At 42.8% G+C, this 21,592-nt stretch overlaps 1 protein-coding gene across 2 annotated transcripts; it reads left to right on the plus strand.

The window, feature by feature from the left end:
• The first annotated feature begins 795 nt into the window (after positions 1-795).
• Positions 796-20,250, plus strand: CCDC47 (coiled-coil domain containing 47). Of its 2 annotated transcripts, none has more exons than XM_030541700.1 (13): positions 796-881; positions 5,408-5,673; positions 6,563-6,670; positions 9,427-9,601; positions 9,972-10,093; positions 11,529-11,594; positions 12,695-12,796; positions 14,330-14,440; positions 15,053-15,138; positions 16,682-16,740; positions 17,942-18,051; positions 19,364-19,531; positions 19,845-20,250. In XM_030541700.1, the coding sequence occupies exons 2-13, from the start codon at positions 5,413-5,415 to the stop codon at positions 19,923-19,925; spliced, it is 1,449 nt and encodes a 482-aa protein (XP_030397560.1). In that variant the 5' UTR covers positions 796-881; positions 5,408-5,412; the 3' UTR covers positions 19,926-20,250. The 2 variants fall into 2 exon arrangements, with proteins under 2 accessions (XP_030397560.1, XP_030397558.1); XM_030541698.1 differs by lacking the exon at positions 796-881 and adding an exon at positions 1,721-1,864.
• Positions 20,251-21,592: the final 1,342 nt, after the last annotated feature.

Below are 21,592 nucleotides of genomic sequence, written 5' to 3' on the forward strand. Positions count from 1 at the left end.
CATGTTTGTTTTTTTTGAAACAGCATTACACTGTTGACTCATATTTAGCTTGTGGTCCACTATAACCCCCAGATCCCTTTCTGCCGTACTCCTTCCTGGACAGTCTCTTCCCATTCTGTATGTGTGAAACTGATTGTTCCTTCCTAAGCGTAGCACTTTGCATTTGTCTTTGTTAAACTTCATCCTGTTTACCTCAGACCATTTCTCCATTTTGAATATGACCCCGTCCTCCAAAGCAGTTGCAGTCCCTCCCAGTTTGGTATCATCTGACGCTGGTCAATGTCAGAGCCAAGATAGCAGGCTAGCTGGACCAAGGGTCTGACCCATCTGGTATGTCAGTCCTTATGTTCTTAATGGGTTCACGTGCTACAAAGTCAGTTTGGGGCCTAGGAAACGCCACCAGGCTGTGATGCCGCATCACCATGTGACGATGCTTCCACGCAGCCTGGTGATGTTTCAAAGTGACCTGGCGACAGTGCGCCCCGTGACAAGGCATGGCCTGAGGTGGCTGGGCCACGCCTCGGGGGAGCCTCCTGATGGGACGTCACTGCATTCCCTTACATCACAGCCCTGCTTTGACGTGACGTCATAGTGGGACTCCCCAGCGCGGGGACTGGCGTTTGCGCCGAGGTCAGGGGCCTGTGGTGCCGCGCCGTTGCCTGGCAACCTGAAAGGGTGAGCAGACCCCCCGCCCCGCCCCGCAGCTCCAGGCAGCTGCTCCCGGGCCGCCGGGCACGAGAGCAGACCCGGAACCCCGCCTCCCTGCTCGCACTGCGCCTGCGCTCACCTACGCAAGGCGCGCAGGGTGCGCAGCTTGCGGGGGGAGCGGAGCGCAGCGAGGCTGGGCCTAGGCGGCGCGCGGGGGCGCCGGCCGAACTCAGGTAAAGGCGGCGGGTCCTGGGACTGGCTGGGAGCCCCCCTCCCCTCCCCGCCTTGGGAAGCGGCCCTGGGGCTTGACCCCGGAGCGGCTCCGCCCCCCTCCCCGCGGGGGGAGCCCTTTGGACTTGCCTCAGGCCTGTGGGGAGCCCCCCGGCCAGTCCCTGGCTCGGTCTCCCCCCAGAGGCGGGGTTGACAGGCCCCACCTTGCGCTCGCCTCCCTGACCCCCCCAGCAGCGGTTCTCAAACTTTCCTTCTGCGGGGCCAGTTGAAGAAAGTGGTTGATGCCCGCGACCCAACGGAGCTGGGGAGGGGGCTCTGGGCTGCGGCAGGCGGTTGGGGGGTGAGGGCTGTGGGGTGGGACCGGGAATGAGGGGTTCAGGATGGGGGAGGGGGCTCTGGGCTGCGGCAGGGGGTTGGGGGGTGAGGGCTGTGGGGTGGGACCGGGAATGAGGGGTTCAGGATGGGGGAGGGGGCTCTGGGCTGCGGCAGGGGGTTGGGGTGCAGGAGGGGGTCAGGGCTCTGGGCTGGGGGTGCAGGCTCTGAGGTGGGGCCAGGGATGAGGAGTTTGGAGTGTAGGAAGGGGCTCCATGTTTAGGGAGGCCCAGGGCTGGGGCAGAGGGTTGGGGTGTGGAAGTGGGTGGGCTGGGGGTGCAGGCTCTGAGGTGGGGCCAGGGATGAGGAGTTTGGGGGGGTCAGGGCTGGGCCAGAGGTTTGGGGTATGGGGGGGTTGGGCTGGGAGTGCAGGCTCTGGGGTGGGGGGTTTGGAGTTCAGGAAGGGATTCCGGTTTTAGTGGGGGCTCAGGGCTGGGGTTGGGACACAAGGTTACTTTCAGTGGCTTCCAGTCAGCGGTGCAGTTGGGGTGCAGAGGCAGGCTTCCTGCCTGTCCTGGCACCGCGGACTGCGCTATGCTCCGGAAGCAGCTAGCAACAGGTCCAGCTCCTTGGCGGAGGCGCACAAGCGGTTTCTTGCAACTCTTGCCTGCAGGTACCGCCAACCAGTCAATGGGAATGCGGTGCCGGTGCTCAGGGTGGGGGCAGCTCCTGGAGCCCCATGACCCCCCTTCCTAGAAGCCAGATACGCTTTTGGCCGCTTCCGGGGTACAGCGCAGTGTTGGAAAAGGTAGGCACTAGTCTGCCTTAGCTGGGCAATGCTACCAATGGGATTTTTAACATCCCAGTTGGCGGTGCTGACCAGGGCAAGGTGACCCAGTGTCTTACATGCTGTGACCCAGTACTGCGTTGCAACCCATGGTTTGAAAAACACTGCTCTGGTGAAATCTCTCTCTCCCCACCTTTCCAATGATGCTGACTTCCAAACTCCTAATTTCTCTCACTGGGCTGTGTGTGGCAGTGACACCCCACCCCCCTTAAGAGCGCTGAGGTTCTGAGCCGTAGTGGGTGTGCCCTGGGCATGTGGAGCATGTGCTCCACTGGGGTGAGCCACCAATGTCTTTCGGGACCCTGCCTGCTCCCAAGAACATAGCTGACAGGTTGGAGTGGAAGTGTGTAGTGTGCACCCAAGAACAAGGGCACAGCTAATTTTAGGTACTCTAACCTTGACTGTGTGCCTCTAAGGACTTGTCATGAGATCCTGGAAACTCTCGCTCCCTTCAAGGAACAGTGCCACCCCATAATATAATGTCCTAAATTCCAGATAGCACTGTGGCTTTGTGCCCTGTGGGGCAGGGCATTGCTATGAGTCATTTTTCAGTTGTGGAAGCTGTGAGTTACTGCCAACTCTGTTCTTGCTACCAGAGGCAGATCAGCTGGTGAATTGCCTCCTCTGAAGGGGAAAACTGTGCACCACATGAATTGTGGTGACCACACAGGACCCACTATGAAGTATGGTGCTTCAAGCAGTCTTGTGCTTAGGCCTCCATTGCTGCAAATATATTCACTGTGACACCCAAATCTGTTAGTTAGATACCTCTTGGGAATCGCAGTCCTAATCCATTTTTCATATGACTTTATAGAAGTGGCAGGGTACTTGGTAATTGGATATGATTTAGTAGTCTCAGAATTCCTTATTCCAGAGGAATGGGGGATGTTCCTCTGATCATACAGCCTGAGTTGATCTTTTTACCCTTATAATGCTAGTTCTCTCTTCATTAGTAATACTGTATCACTATTTTCATTCAATTCACATAAAATTTGTGTAGCTCCTAAGGAATATTCTCAGCTGCAGTGCATTATCTAGCTGCATTGTATCTTGCTCATGCACATCCTTGTACACTTCTTATTTAGGCTGTCTGTCTAGAGTGGATGGCCTTCAAAAAAGGGACTTATTTGTTATCTCTCTAAGATACTTTGGATGCTCTGGGTGCCATGCAAGTAGTACTCAAAGGTACATCACATTAAGGTAACAAAAATGGTTTCTGTTAGTTTTGGGTAACTAAAAACAAAAGTCAACATTCAAGTCAGCACCACAGTGAGAATGAGAAAGATGAGCTTTGCTTCCATCAAACTTGGTGGTAATCCTCCACAAGTGTCTATGAAGTGCTGCGGTTAACTTAGTATTACTCTTAGAGGCCCCAGTTGAGACCTCATTATGCTAGAGTTTATGATCAGTAGACAAAACAAAGTGGAGACCAAGGAAACTGAAAGTGAAGTGACTTGCCCATGGTCACACCACAGGCTAGTGGCAGATCTGGGAACAAATCTCAAGTTTCCTGTGTCCTAGTCCAGTCTCCTATTCAGTGGCCCACACTGTCTTCCCGTGAAACAGCCATACTCTTCCCAATTTTCTTTGTTAAACACATAACAAATGGGTCCAGAATAAAAGCAGAAACTGCTCAGCAGGAGCCAGTCCTGAACACACAACTTAGAATGATCGAGGATATGCTCTTTGAAAGTAACAACATGATTGCTGCTTTGCTGTTTCAAATGATTAGATCAAGTGTATTTTTGTGATATCGATGATGCTATTGCTACCTAATTTTTCCATTTAGTGACCTGACTACATAGGTAATAATCATCGCAGGTGCAGTCTCTTATGTTCTTTAAAATGAACAAAAAATGGAGAGAGTTGGTCACTCAGACATTGGATGAGTTATACTGTTGGAGAGAGTGTCTTATTAGGAGTACATATATGATAACTTAGTCCATTTTTTTTATCCTGACATGGGTAAAGTGATAGATATCCAACTTACATATTGTATATGTTCCCAAGGACATGGTGATAGGCAAATTTACTAAATAAACAGTAGCAAATACTCCACCTGTAGCTTCAATAGTCTGTGTTGATTTTGCTATTATTTATTTTTAATGTACGCATTCCCTTGCTGTGTCTTTTATATCAGGAATCTGGTTCAGGAAGGTTTTTCAGTATAAGTCACCACTGTTAGTAAGCAAACTGACTTGATTAAGGTCAGACTATGCTTTTCAATTGGTGAGGCATTGTTTGCATAACTGTTTTTATTACTTTATCAGGTGTGTATTTAAATGATGCACTGTACTAACGCAGAGAGGGGACCCATAGTTGGGTGTTAAGCAAACACTTGATAAAGGAACCAGAAGCATGCATACATGGGTCAGACACCTGTACATCCTGCATTCCATTATCCAACTTTGTCTGAGGATGCGCGCGCGCGTGTGTGTGTGTACATATGTATATATGAAGGTAAAAAGGAATTTAGCCTCCTCTTTGAACAGTTGGTGAGACTTTAGCAGGAGCAGTCAGACTGGTCTGTGGGACCACAGTTCTCAGAATTCAATGATCTGTCAGTCCTAGTTATGTGCTATGATTGTATGGGAGGGAATCTCTGCAGTTTGCACTTCCATATTAAGCGAGAGGGTCTGCTACATGCCATGCAAATTGGATGCAGCCTTCAGGCGCATGATAAGTTGCTAATGTGATCCACTGTATATATACTATTTAAGTTCCTTTATTATATCGGGACTAGGATGTCAGTGTCATTTGTCCTGAACTGAAAAGGCCCCTGTCTCAAACCTGAGAGGTGTGAGTTGCATGTTGGAAAACTTCAGTAGAGAAAGAATTGCATTGTTGTTATTTATTTTTTTAAGAAAACCTGAGGGAAAAAAAATCTGTAGAACTCCTCTTAGTTGTGCGGAGGAATAGGAGTATGAGAATGTATCTCTTTCCTTGGGGTTGAAGCTGCTTAATTTAAGATTTGGCAGTTCTATAGTGTATTTCATGCCAGGATCTGAAAGTATTTTACAAACAAGCCTTTATGTGATGTAAGTATAATATGAGGTACCTTTTCTAAGTCTCAGTTTACAGATGGGTGAACTAAGTAACTTGTCCCCAAATCTTTGATAGAGCTGGGAAAGAACCCAGGAGTCCTGTGTCTGTCTCTTATGCTAATCATTAGATATATTTTCACAATCCACCCCCCACTTTGCCTTTAGGGAGCCTGAGCCCAGAAGTTGATTAGATGATGTCTTATAATTGTACCATCTTTCTTCTGCGTTCCTGTAATTGGGCAGATGTTTAGTGCATTAGGACCCTAAGCAAACTAAATAAATCCCCACTTCTAACCTGAGTGTTTTGGATTTGAATTTTTTTTAGTGACCATGAGGAGCTTGTGGATCTTCCTTGCTGTTTTGTTCATCCACTGGGGCTTTTCTTTGGCCAAGTTTGATGAATTTGAGGACGGAGATGACATTGTGGAGTACGATGATAATGACTTTGCAGAGTTTGAAGATATTACTGAAGATGTAACCACAGAATCTCCCCAGAGGATCATAACCACAGAAGATGATGAGGAGGAGGCCACTGTAGAGCTTGAAGGTCACGATGAAAATCAGGAGGACTTTGATGATGCAGATGCACAGGTAATGTCAAATTCGTGCCGTTGCCCCTCTTAGCCTCTCATTTGAAATGCCCTTTCAGTTATCAAACCAGGATCCATGATTGTTCTTGTACTATACCCCAGTGCAGTACTTATGCTGTGATCCCATCAGATCTTCCAAGCTGTGCAGGGTCTGGCTGGGTCAATATTTAGATGGAATATTTTGAAGGAGCACCCAAGATATTCAGACAGTGGTACTCTTCCTTTAGAGCCAGTAGTGAACCCATTGTGGTGCTAGGGAGAGCTCTGCTGCTGAATATAACATCTTCCTAGTGAATTGTAAAATGGAGATCTAACTAGTTGCATTCATTAAAGATCCCATGGCACTTCTGTAGAAATAAAGATGTTAACTTCTGCATCCTGGTCCAACTTGGGAGGCAATATATAATCACCCTAAATGTCCCATACAGTTTCAATTGCATGTAGTCATCTTCTCTTCCCATCATAAACTTTGTAATGCTTTGCTGTGTCCTGTTGAGAGATTGCTGTGATCCACTGCAGAGGTAGGTGCATTTCAGTGATAAATAAAACAGTCTTTTGAGCATCATTTGGGTATTGGTTAATAAAGCACTTTGATATTCTTGGGGTTGAAAGGCACTTTATGCATGTAAGAAAATGGCTGTCAAATCTTGATAAAATTGTGCATAAACATTTTATTGCAGAAATGTTCCAAGTTAAAAAAACAACCACCCTTAATACCCCAGCAATTTTCATTGATCTTAACTTTAAAATCTCAGCTGTAACATTGTAAAAGAGACGGCTTCTTTAGAGGGATGATGCATATCCCTTTATTTTATGTCCCACATCTGTTGTATTTGCCACTTGCTTACCAGGCTTGAGATGTTTAGGCTACTTGTGCTCTTATCCCTTAGGAAGGAGATACTGAGAGTGAGCCATATGATGATGAGGAATTTGAAGGCTACGAAGAAAAAACAGATGCATCTCCCAGCAAAAGCAAAGACCCCATAACAATTGTTGATGTAGGTATACATGTCAGAGTGTCTTTCCATTCAGCATTTTATGATTAATTTGTAGTATGGTAGTCCCTAAAGGATCCTGCAGAGAACAAGGCCTTCTTGTTCTAGCTGCTGTACAGACATAATTAAAGGTAGTCTTTTGTCCTGAAAAAATTAGTATCTGAGTTGACAAGACGAAGGGTGGGAAAGGAAACTGCTCAGAGATGTGACATGTCCAACATCACATAGCAGATTAGTAGCAGAATTGGAGTCAGGTCTCCTGAGTCCCATTCCAGTGCTCCTATGCACTGGATTGTGCTGATTGTCACAGATTTATAATATGACATTTGAAACTGATGTATTCAACTATGCATGGCTTGTTCCTTAATGTGTAAACAACTTTATTAAACTGCTAGTGCTTCCCACTCTTGTGCACTCAAACTGAATTGGTATCATAGTTTATTATCACATGGAATACAGATTGCCTTACTATTATGCCCATGATCAGTAAATGTTTCTGCAACAAGAGTAACCATATTTTAAACATGGGTTTTGGCCAAAGCATCTTTGAATATGGTTTATCCTTATGTTAGAGAGAGAAAACATGCTATAACCATAGTAACAAATCATGTTTTAGTTAGTGTACCACAGCTGAAACATGATGCTCTAACACGTTTGTGTATCTTGTTTACACAGACAACAAAAAGAATATGTTATAATGGTGGTTATAACAACTGTATTTAAATTGTTGGGTGTTTTAAGTGTAGCTGGAGTTGAACATCGCAGATTTGAAATATACAATATTCAGTCCTCTTGATGCCAAAAAATCTGAGGCTTTTACAAAGCAGTTAAGAGAGACGAAGGTCAGAGTTACATTTTTCTAAAATGTAATCAAATGTGTCATGGGGAAATACCTCATCATCTTTTTTCTGAGGGGCAATATCCTGGCAGTAAAACTAATAACCAGCCTCTAATGACTTCAAAAAGAGAACTCCACAGAGAGACAGCAGGATCTTCCTATTAAATGTTAGTCACTATTTGCACTTACTCCTAATCGTGTTCTGAAAACACTTTCAAAAGTTGGTCACAACACAGTTGTAATGCATCTTTCAGTCCCACCTTTTGTGGTGCTCAGATAATGCAGTGATGGGCATGGTGTAAGAACCTGAACAGAATAATGTTATAATCATGATGAGGTGCTAGGCTGACTACACTGGAGATTATTCATTAGCACAGTCTGGTTCTTGGAAAAGAAATCTTTTCTCCACACTGGTCAGTGATCCTGTGTCAGTATAAACTGTGTTGGGTATATGCTGTGTTCTAGGGTGCAATTCAGACTAGCGAGAGGTGGTCACTGCTTGTCCTGTAATCCTGCGTGCCTTAAAATGGTCTGCTTCTGTAGCTTCCTGTCTAGACGCTTCCAGCCAGTGTACAAGTATGCACTGAGTGTCTGTGTGTTAAGCAGTTCTTGTTCAGCATCTCTGATAGCAGCAGCCTGCTTGTTATACCAAAGTCACGCTCTGGCCTCCACTAGCTTTGGTCACTGCTAGCCAAATGATCTCAAAACTGTGTGCCCAGAAACGTTCAGCCCTCTTCTGGAATAGTCAAAGGAGTTGTAAGATCTGTTGCTCCTCTAAAAAGACCAAAGCATAGCAGCTTGTTGCTTTACTTGGAGTTAATAATCACTTCAAATCAAACATAGCCCTTGGTAGGTTTAGAATAAAAGTAAAACAGGTTTATTTAATCAGAGAGATTTTACATGAGATCAGATATAAGGGATAATGTCAGATATGATTAAAAAGAAAAGTAAAAACGCTTTCTATAACTAAAACTTAACAGGCTACAGTCTTGGTTCAGAGTAAGGTTTTTACCACATTTCCTTCCAGCAAGATGGCTGACCATCACCTTGGTCAGGATCTCCAGCAAAATACAGAGTGCGCAATTCCTTTGTCGTCTGAGTTGAAAGATAATTTGGGGTTCTTTGCCCCTCTCTCTTCTATAGTCCGGTGGACTTTTGAAATGTATCCTTCTCAAAGTTCAGTGCCCCTCTTGTGAGGAAAAGTGCCATGGAGTCTGATGGAGAACTTTCCATGCTGTAAAAGCAGCAAAGAATCCTGTGGCACCTTATAGACTAACAGACATTTTGGAACATGAGCTTTCGTGGGTGAATACCCACTTTGTTGGATGCATGGTTTCTTGCTCAGAGGTACTTTATGCAATGTAGATTGATCTGCCTGTTCAGCTTCCAGTATGCCAATGGAGGGTCACTTGACTGTGATTGCCAATTGTCTATGATTGCACCTGGATTGAGGCTTTTCCTTTGGGGGAAAAGAACCTGTTTACCTATTCCCAAGACTTGTCTGGTTCAAACACTTTTTAGAAACATCATACAGAGGGAATTCGTAACTTCACATATAACGTTATAGCACTTTACAATTCTGTTAATAACCAGAGTGCTCTTAGCTTTCCTGTGGTACAACACAAGGCATATTTTGTACAACTATTATTGCAGTAGTATTTAGAGTGTGAATGCTTGGAGCCTAAGGTCACAGAATACTGTATCAACTATCTTCCGGCAGGATTGCTGCTAGTACAAAATAAGCCATGTGTCAGTAACAAAGTTGGCCCTAAGTAGGCTCAATTCTGTAGCATAGCTTTAGCGAAGCTTATTGCTATCATTCAAGGATGAAGCTTCTCTGGTAACTTACACGTTCCAAAACAAATGATTGTACAGAATCCATTACATCCAGGAATAATATTACTTCATTCACTCACCACAGGTCCCTGCACATCTTCAAAACAGTTGGGAGAGTTACTACATGGAGATCTTAATGGTAACTGGTCTTCTTGCATACATCATGAACTACATCATTGGGAAGAATAAAAACAACCGGCTAGCTCAGGCCTGGTTCAACACTCACAGGGAGTTGCTGGAAAGTAACTTTGCCCTTGTTGGTAAGTTTTTGCAGTTGCTATGCCCAACTGTTCGCTGCTTTGAATGTGACTGAATGTGACTGGCTTATATTACTGATGCGAATGGGCTGGAGAGAGGAATAACCTTTTCTCTGGCAGCACTTGTTGAAATTAATGGCAGTTCTGCATGCATTGAAGTAATACACCACCCCTGCAATGCTGAAATGCTATCTAAGTGCAGCGGCTATAATGGCGTAGAATAAGGTGCATAAGACAACATTAAGATGGCACTGTAATCCAATAGAATAACCCAGGAAAACCTGAATTCCAATCCTAATGATGCCATTTCACTACTTGTCACCGACCATTAGATCACACTTCCTTTTATTAACTAATATAGTCTTACTTTCAGGGGATGATGGCACAAATAAAGAAGCCATAAGCACAGGGAAGCTCAACCAAGAAAACGAACACATATACAACTTATGGTGCTCTGGCAGGGTGTGCTGTGAGGGAATGCTTATCCAGCTAAAGGTAAGGGTGGGGGACTCTTGCAGTATTGTTTCACTAACTAACATGTGGAAGTTCAAATTTTGGTCAGGTGCACGCTCTCTCTCTCCCCACCCCCCCAGGTTGGGTAGCTTTTTCTTTTTATCATTCATGTCAGCAGCCTGGATTCCGAATACACACAGGAAGCAGATTTGCTGAATAAGTAGTGGCCATTTTTTACATAGTCACTTTTATTATTATACTATTATTTTAAGATCCAATTAGTCATGATCTGAGAAGAGTACCAATGAGTACTTCATACTTCTGGAAAGTGGAGAACTCCCACTGTCTGGTGCTGTGGGGCAATTGTTCCTGGTCATGATGGTGGATAAGAGATTGGACTGTAAAATTGTCAGTGGTCCTTCAGTCTAGTAGCGCTTTTTTGGGTCACTGAATGTATCAGGTCCTGGGTTTTGAACCAGTGGAATGCTCATCACCTGGAGTGGGGAGAACTTGTCTTTTTCTTATTAGCTTGGCAAAGCAATCCAACCTAAGATCAATAGAAATATTTCTATGATTTCCCCCTATCCCCCATTTCAATGGAAAGTTTTGTGCTTGGATGTAAATATTTCCCTGCAGTGGTTACAAGCTGAACACTACAGATTTGAGCTAGCACATGAGAACCAGAAAAACAAAACCACGAGACTAATCAGCACCATGCTGTGCTCCAGTAGTAAGTGTTTGCACATCTACATTTAGCTTGGAGAATGAAAATGGTCTAAAAAAATAGCATAAAATGGTCAAAAGTAAACTGGATATTTAAAATTTTCCATTTTAACTGCCTTTGCCTGTCATGACCATTTAGGCTGAAAATCCTTTTTTTTTTTTTTCCTCTTTTGAACTACTTCTAACTACTATCTCCACAAACTTCCCATCAGAAGCTACAGTGTAGCCAGTCCCAAATTATCTGTCCCTTTGCAACTTTGACAACTACGTTTATTCATCTTAATGTCCATTTACTTCCATCTAAGCAGAAGGAGCTCTTAGTATTATAGAAACAGATTCCAATGAGAAATGAAGACACTCCAATGTCGTCCATATCAAAAAGCTGAATATTTGATTCATATATGTATTGCTAAATATATGCTTTTTGTGATCCCTGGAGCAAACACAGAATGGAAAGCTTTGTAGGTTTCTAAGACCTGGTCTCTGCACAAAATGGTACCAGTTTAACTAAAGCTGTGATTTTTATACCAATTAGTTAAACTGCTACAGGCTAAACTGATATAACCAGTTTTAAACCAACAGTCGCACACAAAATGGCACCAGTTTAACTAAGTAAATTTAAGTTAATCTAGTGAATCTTTGTGTATGCAGACAAGACCTTAGCCTGCTTGTAGATGCTACTGCACTCCAGTAAATTGCTAAATATGGAAAAACTGCAGCACTGTCTACTGTATTAAAACACTCTCTCTTTCAGTTTCTCAAGAGGCAAGACCTTCTGAATGTACTTGCTCGTATGATGAGGCCAGCCTGTGACCAAGTGGTATGCACTCAGTTCTTTAGATTTACTGTGCATAGTTCCTATTGCATTCCTTCAACTCCACTGGGCTTTTGGTCTTTCTCACAACTAGCCAGATAGTGGCTTCAGAGAGAAGTGCAGCTTTCTTCCATCTTCCTTCAAACAAAGTAACTCTGTGAAATGATCTGCAAACATCATTCGCGTTCTTTTTCTCTCTCTCTTTTTTTTTTTAATGATGCACCAAACTTCTGATGACTGGTGAATTGTTTGTATCTCTCTGGGTTTTACTGTTTGTGATTTTATGAACCAAGTCCGTCACACTTCGACTTGCAGTCTTGAACAAGTGTTCTGTCTTTTGAACCCTTTTATGAGTGTAGCCTAATCACACTGGGTAATCTGTTATCTGCCCAGTATTGTGCGTCTTGTAAAGCTAATTGGTGCTAGTGGCTGTTAGTGTTAGGCACAATGGGAGACTGTATACCGATATACATGCCAGGTCAAAGTATAAATACCAGTATCCATTAGGCATGCTGTAAGGAAACATGGGGGGAGGGGGGTGTAGCTCTGCTAGTACTTGTGACCTTTTACTTTTTCATATATTTCCTGTTATATTTTAGGTGTATATTGTTGGTGTATTCTTTTTTCTATCTCGTTTAGAAGTGGCAAATGCATGCAAACAGTCTGCTGTTGGCTATCTAGTATGCTCTCGAACTGAATCCTCCTAAAGTTCTGCTACGTTGCCCATTGCCAATAAACCCTGAAATTGGGAACTCCACTTTCTAATTTTGTTAGACACTTACCATATGGTTTTAGGAGTGAGAAAAGAAGCCATTGAGTCCAGACATAAACAGAATAGCCTTATCCCTGTTAAAATAACACCTTAATATAGTAGCTGGACTGAGATTTTCTTTTAGATATTTCAAAAGAAAAGGTACAGCTAACTTTGTAGTGAAAACATTTGTTCAACAATAAGAGTTGGATCTGTTCATTGCAAGTGCTCCATGGCTGGGGGAGTCTATTGTCAGGGTCCTAGTCTGTGATTATGGCTCCTAGGTGCTATGATAATACAAATAATTAATAATAGTATAAATCAAGTCACTACTGGTGTCTTTTCTTTTTCTCAGCAAATAAAAGTAACAATGAATGATGAAGATATGGATACCTATGTGTTTGCTGTTGGAACAAGAAAAGCCTTAGTGCGACTTCAGAAGGAAATGCAGGACCTGGTATGTGTGTGTTCAAGCTGGAAGTAAATGGATAGTTCCAGCGATTGGGAATGGGATATAAAAGCTTTCATCTCTAGGTTGCTTGTTCAAGTCCAGGGCCAGACTGGAATAACTGAAAGTTGTTACCATCTGAAGGCTAAGTGACCTATAAGAATTAATTTGGGAAATGCATTCTCAGTCCTTTTTGTCAGTGGACAAGTATCCACATCCTAAAGCAACTGGCACTGATCTGCTTCTGTATTGGCAAAAACGAGGAGTCCTTGTGGCACCTTAGAGACTAACAAATTTATTTGGGTGCAACAACTTCATCAGATGCATGGAGTAAAAAATACCATAAGCAGAATATATATTATAGCACATGAAAATATGGGAGTTGCCTTACCGAGTGGGGGGGTCAGTGCTAACGAGGCCAATTCAATTAAGGTGGAAGTGCCTATTCTCAACAGTTGACAAGAAGGGGGTGAATATCAAGGGAGGGAAAATTAGTTTTGTACTGCTAATGAGGCCAATGCAATCAAGGGGGAGGTCGCGCCTTTCCAACAGTTGACAAGAAGGTGTGAGTATCAGCAGAAGGAAAATTACTTTTTGTAGTGACCCATCCACCCCCAGTCTTTATTCAGGCCTAATTTGATGGTGTCCAGTTTGCAAATTAATTTCAGTTCTGCAGTTTCTCGTCGGAGTCTGTTTTTGAAGTTTTTTTGTTGAAGAATTGCCACTTTTAAGTCTCTTTATTGAGTGTCCAGGGAGATTGAAGTGTTGCAATTTTAGCAGAAGGGAAGGGGAATTTCTTTGTTACTTTACAAGGGGCCTCTTGAAATCGAGTTTTAGATATGTCGGCAGGTGCTCTAAATTTTTGCTTGATCTCTCTTAACCCAGCACCAATTACTTTGTGCAATTTTTGAAAAATCTAATCATTAGTGATGACAGTGGAACTTTCTCTGGCAAGTCAGCGAGCCTATCTGTCAATTTCTGCAGAATTTAAATTTTCACTAACCATCCCCTCCTTAAAAAAAAAATCTTCTTTCAAGTCTTGATACTTTCAGAGAGTCTTTCCTGATGTGATCAACTCTCTAGACTACTCTAGAGCCCTGCTGCTGCTTGTAACTTTCCCCAAACAGCAGCAGCAAAGTGAAATTGGCAAGATGTGGGTCAGTTTTGCTGCTGCACTTCATCGTACAGACTTTGCTATATTGCCAAAACCAATGTAAGATGCATTAGTTCCCTGATATATCCATGTCAGCATGTCCCTACAGTCAATTTTCATCTCATCTGTAAAAATCAATTGCAAGTAGCCTCTCAAAACTTAAAAAAAGATACTAAATTAAGAATACAATATATATGTTAGTATCTGGGCTGTTATGGTGTTGTGGGAGTGTACTTCGTGCTGAAAATGTCTGTCCTCAGTCAGACGGAATTGAGAAACAGTAAATCATGTTTATTTGTATTTCAGTACTGGCCAAAATCCCCATTGTTGCTAGGCACTGTTCAAACTCATTAAAAGACACACTTTTTTTTCTCTCCTCCTTCCAATAGAGTGAGTTCTGCAGTGACAAACCCAAGTCTGGGGCAAAGTATGGGCTTCCAGAGTCGCTGGCTATCCTGTCAGAGATGGGAGAGATCACAGAGGGAATGATGGACACAAAGGTAACTTTGGAAGAACAAGTAGAAACTCTCAGGCATTTTTTTGATGGGCTTGGCCATTTTAAGGCTGGAGCTCAGTGTGGAATCTCTCACAGATGATACAGCAGTGAATTGAATGCCACATCATTCTCTCTCTTAGAGAATCCTGAGAAACACAGCTCCCAAAGCAAATGAAAGAGACAGAAAATAGATACAGTTGTTAATGGAGAAAACATCTGTATTAACTTTTATATATTGGCGTATCCATTGTAAACTTGGGACTTAAGCTGTCATTTGCAGTGCTGACGTAGGCAGAGCAGTGTTGCCAAAATGGTGTAGTGTTAAAGACCTTCAGTGTATGCCTTTCAAAATTGTGTCTGATCATTGGATGAAATGTCATGCCCCAAATGAGAACTCTCCATCTTACATCCTTGGCTTGCTAACATTCGCTCAGGACAGGGTTGTAGTTTATCTGCATGGAGTTCTTCTCTAGCAAGAGTCACTAAATCAAAGTGTTAACTTGAGCACAAGAATTGTCAAAAAGCAGGACGCAGAGACACTATAAGCAAACAATTTCAGGGGACGGGTTGGCGATGAAGTGGTAATATGAAAGACTAATCTCTGTTTCTCTTTCAGATGGTACATTTCCTCACACACTATGCTGACAAGATTGAGTCCGTCCATTTTTCAGACCAGTTCTCCGGTCCAAAACTTATGCAAGAGTATGTATGAAACTAGACATCTTTTAATAGCTATTATAACAGAGCAGCAGACAGTGTATAGACTAACATACTTGTCTGAGTATTCTAGCAGGCTACCTGTTGCATTGGAGGAGATGTATAGAAATAGGAAGTAACGATGAAGCGGGTAACCAGAAGTTCCCAACGTTTTCGGATGCTTTGCTAGTTTTCTAAGATCAGGTGTCTGTTGCCCTCCATTCAGTTGTGTGATCTGACTTCTTTGGAACTTGGGCTGCTCCACCCAGTTTAACAATTGCCAGGTATAGTATGCACTGCTGCATAGGAAGTGACCAGCTGCCAGCAAAGGGTCTCAGTAAAGTAAGGATGAAGAACCTAGAAATACCAATCACAAACCAGGTACACAGTGGCTGGAAAACCATGGTTTGCATGCATTGTGGATCCTGGAAACCATATTGCATCTTTTTTGTTTAAATGAGGTTGACGAGTCTAAGAAAACCAATGGTCGCTTACCCTTTCTCATATGAAGCTGTCTTTACCATTCTGCCCTTGGTTCCTTATAGGCTGCATCTTTCCTCCATGGTTCTCGCCTGTGTTGTAGAAGTACAGACTCGCTGACTTTTTCACTGTTTCAGGCCTCCCTTTTCAAAGTGCTGTAACTTGGGGTACCTGCTAACAATATATCCAATAATCTGAAGCAAACTCTGCGCCAATACATGGGCCCGATATGCTGTGAATAATTTGTTTATGAAGCCCATATCATTCCCACCTTGCAATAAGAGAATAAATCAGTATGTGTTCAAAATACTGAAAGCACTAGGCTCCTGAGCGTCCAGCAGAAATTTAGGGTCTTGGTTTTCATAGTATCAAGAGGTGTATGTACTCTATAAATATGGAGACAAGCTCCCTGTGCCCAGAGGCTACCAAGCTAAAGTTAGGCTGATGATACCACAAAAAGGCAACTGCGCGTGAGGTGATGAGTACGCAGATGGAATACCCTTTGGAGGTACAGTATTCCATATAGGAACGAAGTATATTTCTGTGGTGGATTGGCATTTGGATTTTGCTGGAGAAGCTAGCCTGAAGGGGCGCTTCAAATGAAGAGAGGGTGGTTATGTGATAGACAAGACTTGGATTTTATAGGAGGTTTTCACTTCTAATTTTCTGGCACTTATATCGCTCATTGTGTTAGATTGTGACATGAGTCATAGAACCCAGAAATGGAGCAAATGTATGAATCTTCTCAGTAGTGCACCGGATCTTGGATTGCCTCCATCGGTTACTGAGTGGGCAGTGCCTCCTACCTACTTAGATGTTAACACTTTATGAATGTCTTTTGGATGGGGAGAAAAATTCACTTCAGGGAAACTGTTTGAAACCTTGTTTTGTGTCAATGAAAAAATAATTGAATATCAGTTATATTGTTTTTACATGCTACCAGCTGTTTGCAAGAGGCTGTCAGTTCTGCAGTAGTCTAGTGTGTGTTAAGAAATACACAGTACAATGATATGTTCATATTTTCTGTTCTCTTATTCCAACTACCCCTTTATTTCCTCTTTTCCACCAGGGAGGGTCAGCCTTTAAAACTGCCCGACACTAAAAGGACACTATTGTTTACATTTAATGGTAAGGAAAGGTTTCTGATAACTTATCTATTAACAGTCTGATCACAGTGCCCAAGCCATGCCACTTTTGGGATAGTAGACAGTATTTCTAGTGACTTAAATGCAAGTAGATAAAGGTATGGGATCCCTGAGTAACAAGTGAAAGGGATGCAGTAATGCACAGTAAGGGACTGGGTGGTATATGGCATTGATAATGGAGCTTTGGTTCTTTAGGTTACCAGTTCAAATTCAGCCCAGGTTAATAATGATCAAGTCATTCTGGTCTGATTGCAGTTTTTTGTATTGGGGGAAAGAATTTGTTTTCTGTCCACGTTTTGTGGGCAGATGTCCATATCCCACAAGCCATCACCACAAGTGGCGATGATGGCTAAACAACCAACTTGCCAAAAGTCAAGAATTGAATATCATCCCTAATGGTGATCCCAGTAGGTCAGCACTGGGACAGTGAGGGACAGCTTATGGTCGTGCCTGTTGCTGTCTGTGCTGTGCTTGTTTTTTTGGATTAATAGAAGCCGTCAGGGCTACCAGGCTTAGCACCCTTTAAATTAAAAACAAACCTATAGGGATTCCAGTTATTTTCATAGATTCATAGATTCTAGGGTCAGAAGGGACCAATGTGATCATCTAGTCCGACCCCCTGCACAAAGCAGGCCACAGAACCCTACCCATCCACTTCTATAACAAACCCCTAACCTATGCCTGAGTTATTGAAGTCTTCAAATTGTGGTTTGAAGACCTCAAGCTGCAGAGAATCCACCAGCAAGTGACCCATGCCCGCACGCTGCATGGGAAGGCGAAAGACCAAAATTTTCAGCAAAGACCAAAATTTTCCTTCATATACATACACAAACCTCCTATTGACTACAGAGGAAGCCGTGGGCATGTCGGAGGGCAAAATGTGGCCTTGAAATTGTTTTTTGCAATGATCAAAGCAGGAATTTCATACCAGTATAAAAACATGGCTGTATTCTTAATCTGGAAGTATAGTATGAGAGAAATGTGCCTGCTGCCATCTGAAGTATCTGAATTTAATCTCCAAAGCAAATACTTCTGTTAATTAATTCATTTTTAAAAGGAGGATTAGAGCATCTTTCTTTGCTCAGCTTATAAAAGTCTGCAATGTGGAGAGGGCATTCTAATTAATAGCAAAAGCCTTTCCAGTTTCCCGAATTAATCTGATGAAAATGTCCTTTGATTTACAGTTCCTGGTTCAGGCAACACTTCCCCAAAGGATATGGAGGCTTTGCTGCCTTTGATGAACATGGTTATTTATTCTATTGACAAAGCAAAAAAGTTCCGTCTAAATAGAGAAGTAAGTCACATGCTCCTGTGTGTGTTGCTGTCAGATAAGATATAAAACTACTTATGGTTAAAGGTCCCATGGTAATTTGTAAGGTGAAGAAGGTGCATTTGAAGAAGTGTTTTTTTACCCACAAAAGCTTATGCCCAAATAAATTGGTTAGTCTTTAAAGTGCCATCGGACTCCTTGTCGTTTTCGTGGATACAGACTAACGTGACTACCCCTTGATATTTGTGAGGAGCCTTAAAATTCAAATGTAACATCTATGGTGATTACATTTTGCTTGCCTTAAATCATATGGGGAATATCAGTTGGATTTGGTATTCTCTGCTTCCTGATGCATAAGAAAAGCATTCAAACTATTGCACTCAAGGAAGCCGATACAACCACAGTCTTACTTGGCCATGGGAGGCAGGGAGGGGTGATTAGAGATGGCAACAGTTATGTACAATTGAGTATCTGCCAAAAAAAAAAAAAAATAGTTCACTCTGAAGAGAAGGTGAAGAATTGAGATGATCAAGAACCAATGCACACAAAGGCCATAGGGTATTTGCAAATAACTTTAAGAGGTAATTAGATGAAAGGTGATATATAAAGATCTTGCATTTATTGGCTTTAGATGATAAATCTCCATATCTGAGATGCATGTTGGTAAGGAAAATTCCTCTTAAACTTTTTAAAGCTTTTTTGAAGTAAGAGACCATATACTTGCCCATATTTTACTAATGCTTGGTTCCACTCTGAAAAGTTGTTATATTAAAAAAAACAAACAAACAAACAAAAGTAGCCCCATTTTACTCGGCAGCAGATCTGCTCCATGCATGTATTAGTCAGGCCTGCTTGCTTTAGTAACGCAATTTTTGTAATGGGTTTTTACACTTGTTAGCTGTGCAAAGCCAGTACAGCTGAAAGTGAACTGGCTTCTCTTCCTCCTTTTATAAAGCCCACAGAACTAGGTTCCAGTCAATTACACTTGTGCAATGGGACTGTATTTGTGTGACTGTGCGCTTAACTTGACTTGCAGAACCTTTACTGCTGTTGAAATAATGAGGAAAGAATCCAGTTTCATACTTAGGTCCTGGGCCGAGTTTGTACAGCTGACCAATATTGGAGAAAGGTGGGGGGACCACACTTTTTAGACGTTAACCGGACAGGTTAATCTGGGAGCGATACATGTGGAATCACTCTTTCAGAGTAGAACTGCCATTTAAATATAGAGAGGAGCTGTTTTTAGTGTCTGTAGCTATTCTTGTTGGAACATTGCCTTAGTGCCAATCATTTATCTGTATTAACTGTTTTTTTATTTCTGTTTCGTGGGGGAAAGGGTAAACAAAAAGCTGATAAGAACAGGGCCAGAGTAGAAGAGAACTTCCTTAAATTGACTCATGTGCAAAGGCAGGAGGCTGCCCAGTCCCGCCGGGAAGAGAAGAAACGGGCAGAGAAGGAGCGAATTATGAATGAGGAAGATCCGGAGAAACAGCGCCGGCTGGAGGTATGATGGCTTTTCAGAACAGCTGAAGAACTAAAGCAAGTGTCTCCCATACATTAGGAGGCTTACTTGTAGGTATTCCAGAAACATGGCAGTGTATTATCTTCTGTCCTGCTGGAGATCTGAGATAAAGTGGAGCTGGTTTTCACTTATATATTGATTTGTTAATTGTTTGCCAGTCTGTGTCTCTAGAGAAGACTGCATCCTGAACACAGTACCTTAATTAGCTGTGTTATCTTGACCGTCTCAAATTGTCAGCTTGCTTTTTCAGTAAGAGTACGGATGTTCATTCAGCTCTCTGTATCCTTTCCTTCAGGAAGCCGCTTTGCGACGTGAGCAGAAAAAACTTGAAAAGAAGCAGATGAAGATGAAGCAAATAAAAGTGAAAGCCATGTGAAACCACTGTGGGAAAGTCGATCTCAGTGCCTGTGTAGACTTTTAATTCACAGGGTACAAAGAACTAGTTAATTTCATAACCTTACACGTCTTCAAACACTATTGGCCATTAAAAGAAATGCTCTTTGCATCCACCTTACTTAGCAATTAATTTGGGTATTACAGCAACATACAGATATGTATAGAGGGTGTTTTGTCTCTGCAGCTTTCTTCCAGATGGTTGGATTATTTTGCTACTTCTGATGCTTTAAAAAACTTGCAACATCCCTTGAACTCCTTTTGTGATTTTTAAAACAAAGAAAAGATTATAAAACTTTTAATCTTTACCAGTAACTTTACATCAGTGCTTTGATTTTAGATTTTTAATGTTACAGGTAATTTTTTTCACTTAATTTAGGGGGAGGAAAATAGCTCTCCCCCATGTTAGTGAAATTGCACAATAAACATTGGTGTGTTTCTGTATCTGCATCAAGCTTGTAAAGGTGCAAAACCTAGAGCTTTCCATATATAGTATGGATATTTCAGGGATTTAAAACCAGTATAGATTAGAAAGATAACTTTTAAACACAAGGCACTGAAACAGTATTGCACAATCTATGCTATGGTTGGCATAAAGATAAAAGCTGTAGATCGATTAGATATCAGGGAATGGCATACATGAGCACTGTTTCTTATCTGTAGTTGTGAATGTTGAAAGCGTAATACAATGTGAATTCTGTACTTTGTTTCTTCTTCAGAAGCGAATGCATGGTGAGCTGGCATCTTCCTCTAGGTTTGAATACTCTTAGGGTACGTCTACACTACGGGATTATTCCGATTTTACATAAACCAGTTTTGTAAAACAGATTGTATAAAGTAGAGTGCACGTGGCCACACTAAGCACATTAATTTGACACTGTGCGTCCATGGTCCGAGGCTAGCGTCGATTTCCGGAGCGTTGCACTGTGGGTAGCTATTCTGTAGCTATCCCATAGTTCCCGCTGTCTCCCCCACCCCTTGGAATTCTGGGTTGAGATCCCAGTGCCTGATGGGGCAAAAATCATTGTCGCGGGTGGTTCTGGGTAAATGTCGTCACTCATTCCTTCCTCTGGGAAAACAACGGCAGACAATCATTTCGCGCCCTTTTTCCCTGGATTGCCCTGGCAGACGCCATAGCACGGCAACCATGGAGCCCGTTCAGCTTTTTTTTTTAACTGTCACCATGTGTGTACTGGATGCCGCTAACAGAGGCATTACTGCAGCACTGTACAGCAGCATTCGTTCGCTTTTGCATGATAACAGAGATGGTTATCAGTCGTTCTGTACCATCTGCTGCCATTGTAAATTGGCAGTAAGATGACAGTTATCTGTCATTCTGTACTGTCTGCTGCTGTCATGGGTGCCCCTGGCTGAGGTTGGCGGGGGGCGCCAAGGCAATGCTGGGAATGACTCCCCGAGTCAATCCCTCCTTTATGGTTTCTAAAAATAGAGTCAGTCCTGCCTAGAATATGGGGCAAGTGTACTAGAGAACCAGTGTATCAGAGAGCACAGCTGCTCCGTGTCAGATCCCGCAGAAATGATGAGCTACATGCCATTCACGGGGGGTGCCCATGCAACAACCCCACCCGTTGCTTCCCTCCTCCCCCAACCTTCCTGGGCTACCGTGGCAGTGTCCCCCCCATTTGTGTC

This window comes from Gopherus evgoodei, chromosome 23 (assembly GCF_007399415.2).
Source record: "Gopherus evgoodei ecotype Sinaloan lineage chromosome 23, rGopEvg1_v1.p, whole genome shotgun sequence".
NCBI lineage: Eukaryota > Metazoa > Chordata > Testudines > Testudinidae > Gopherus > Gopherus evgoodei.

Bases quoted from the DNA above. Each gene is read 5' to 3' on its own strand.
- CCDC47 (XM_030541698.1), top strand. From the start codon at position 1,786: ATGCTCCGGAAGCAGCTAGCAACAGGTCCAGCTCCTTGGCGGAGGCGC. The intron at 12,797-14,329 runs GTATGTGTGTGT...TCCTTCCAATAG, and splicing joins AGAAGGAAATGCAGGACCTG to AGTGAGTTCTGCAGTGACAA. The intron at 18,052-19,363 runs GTAAGTCACATG...CGTGGGGGAAAG, and splicing joins AGTTCCGTCTAAATAGAGAA to GGTAAACAAAAAGCTGATAA.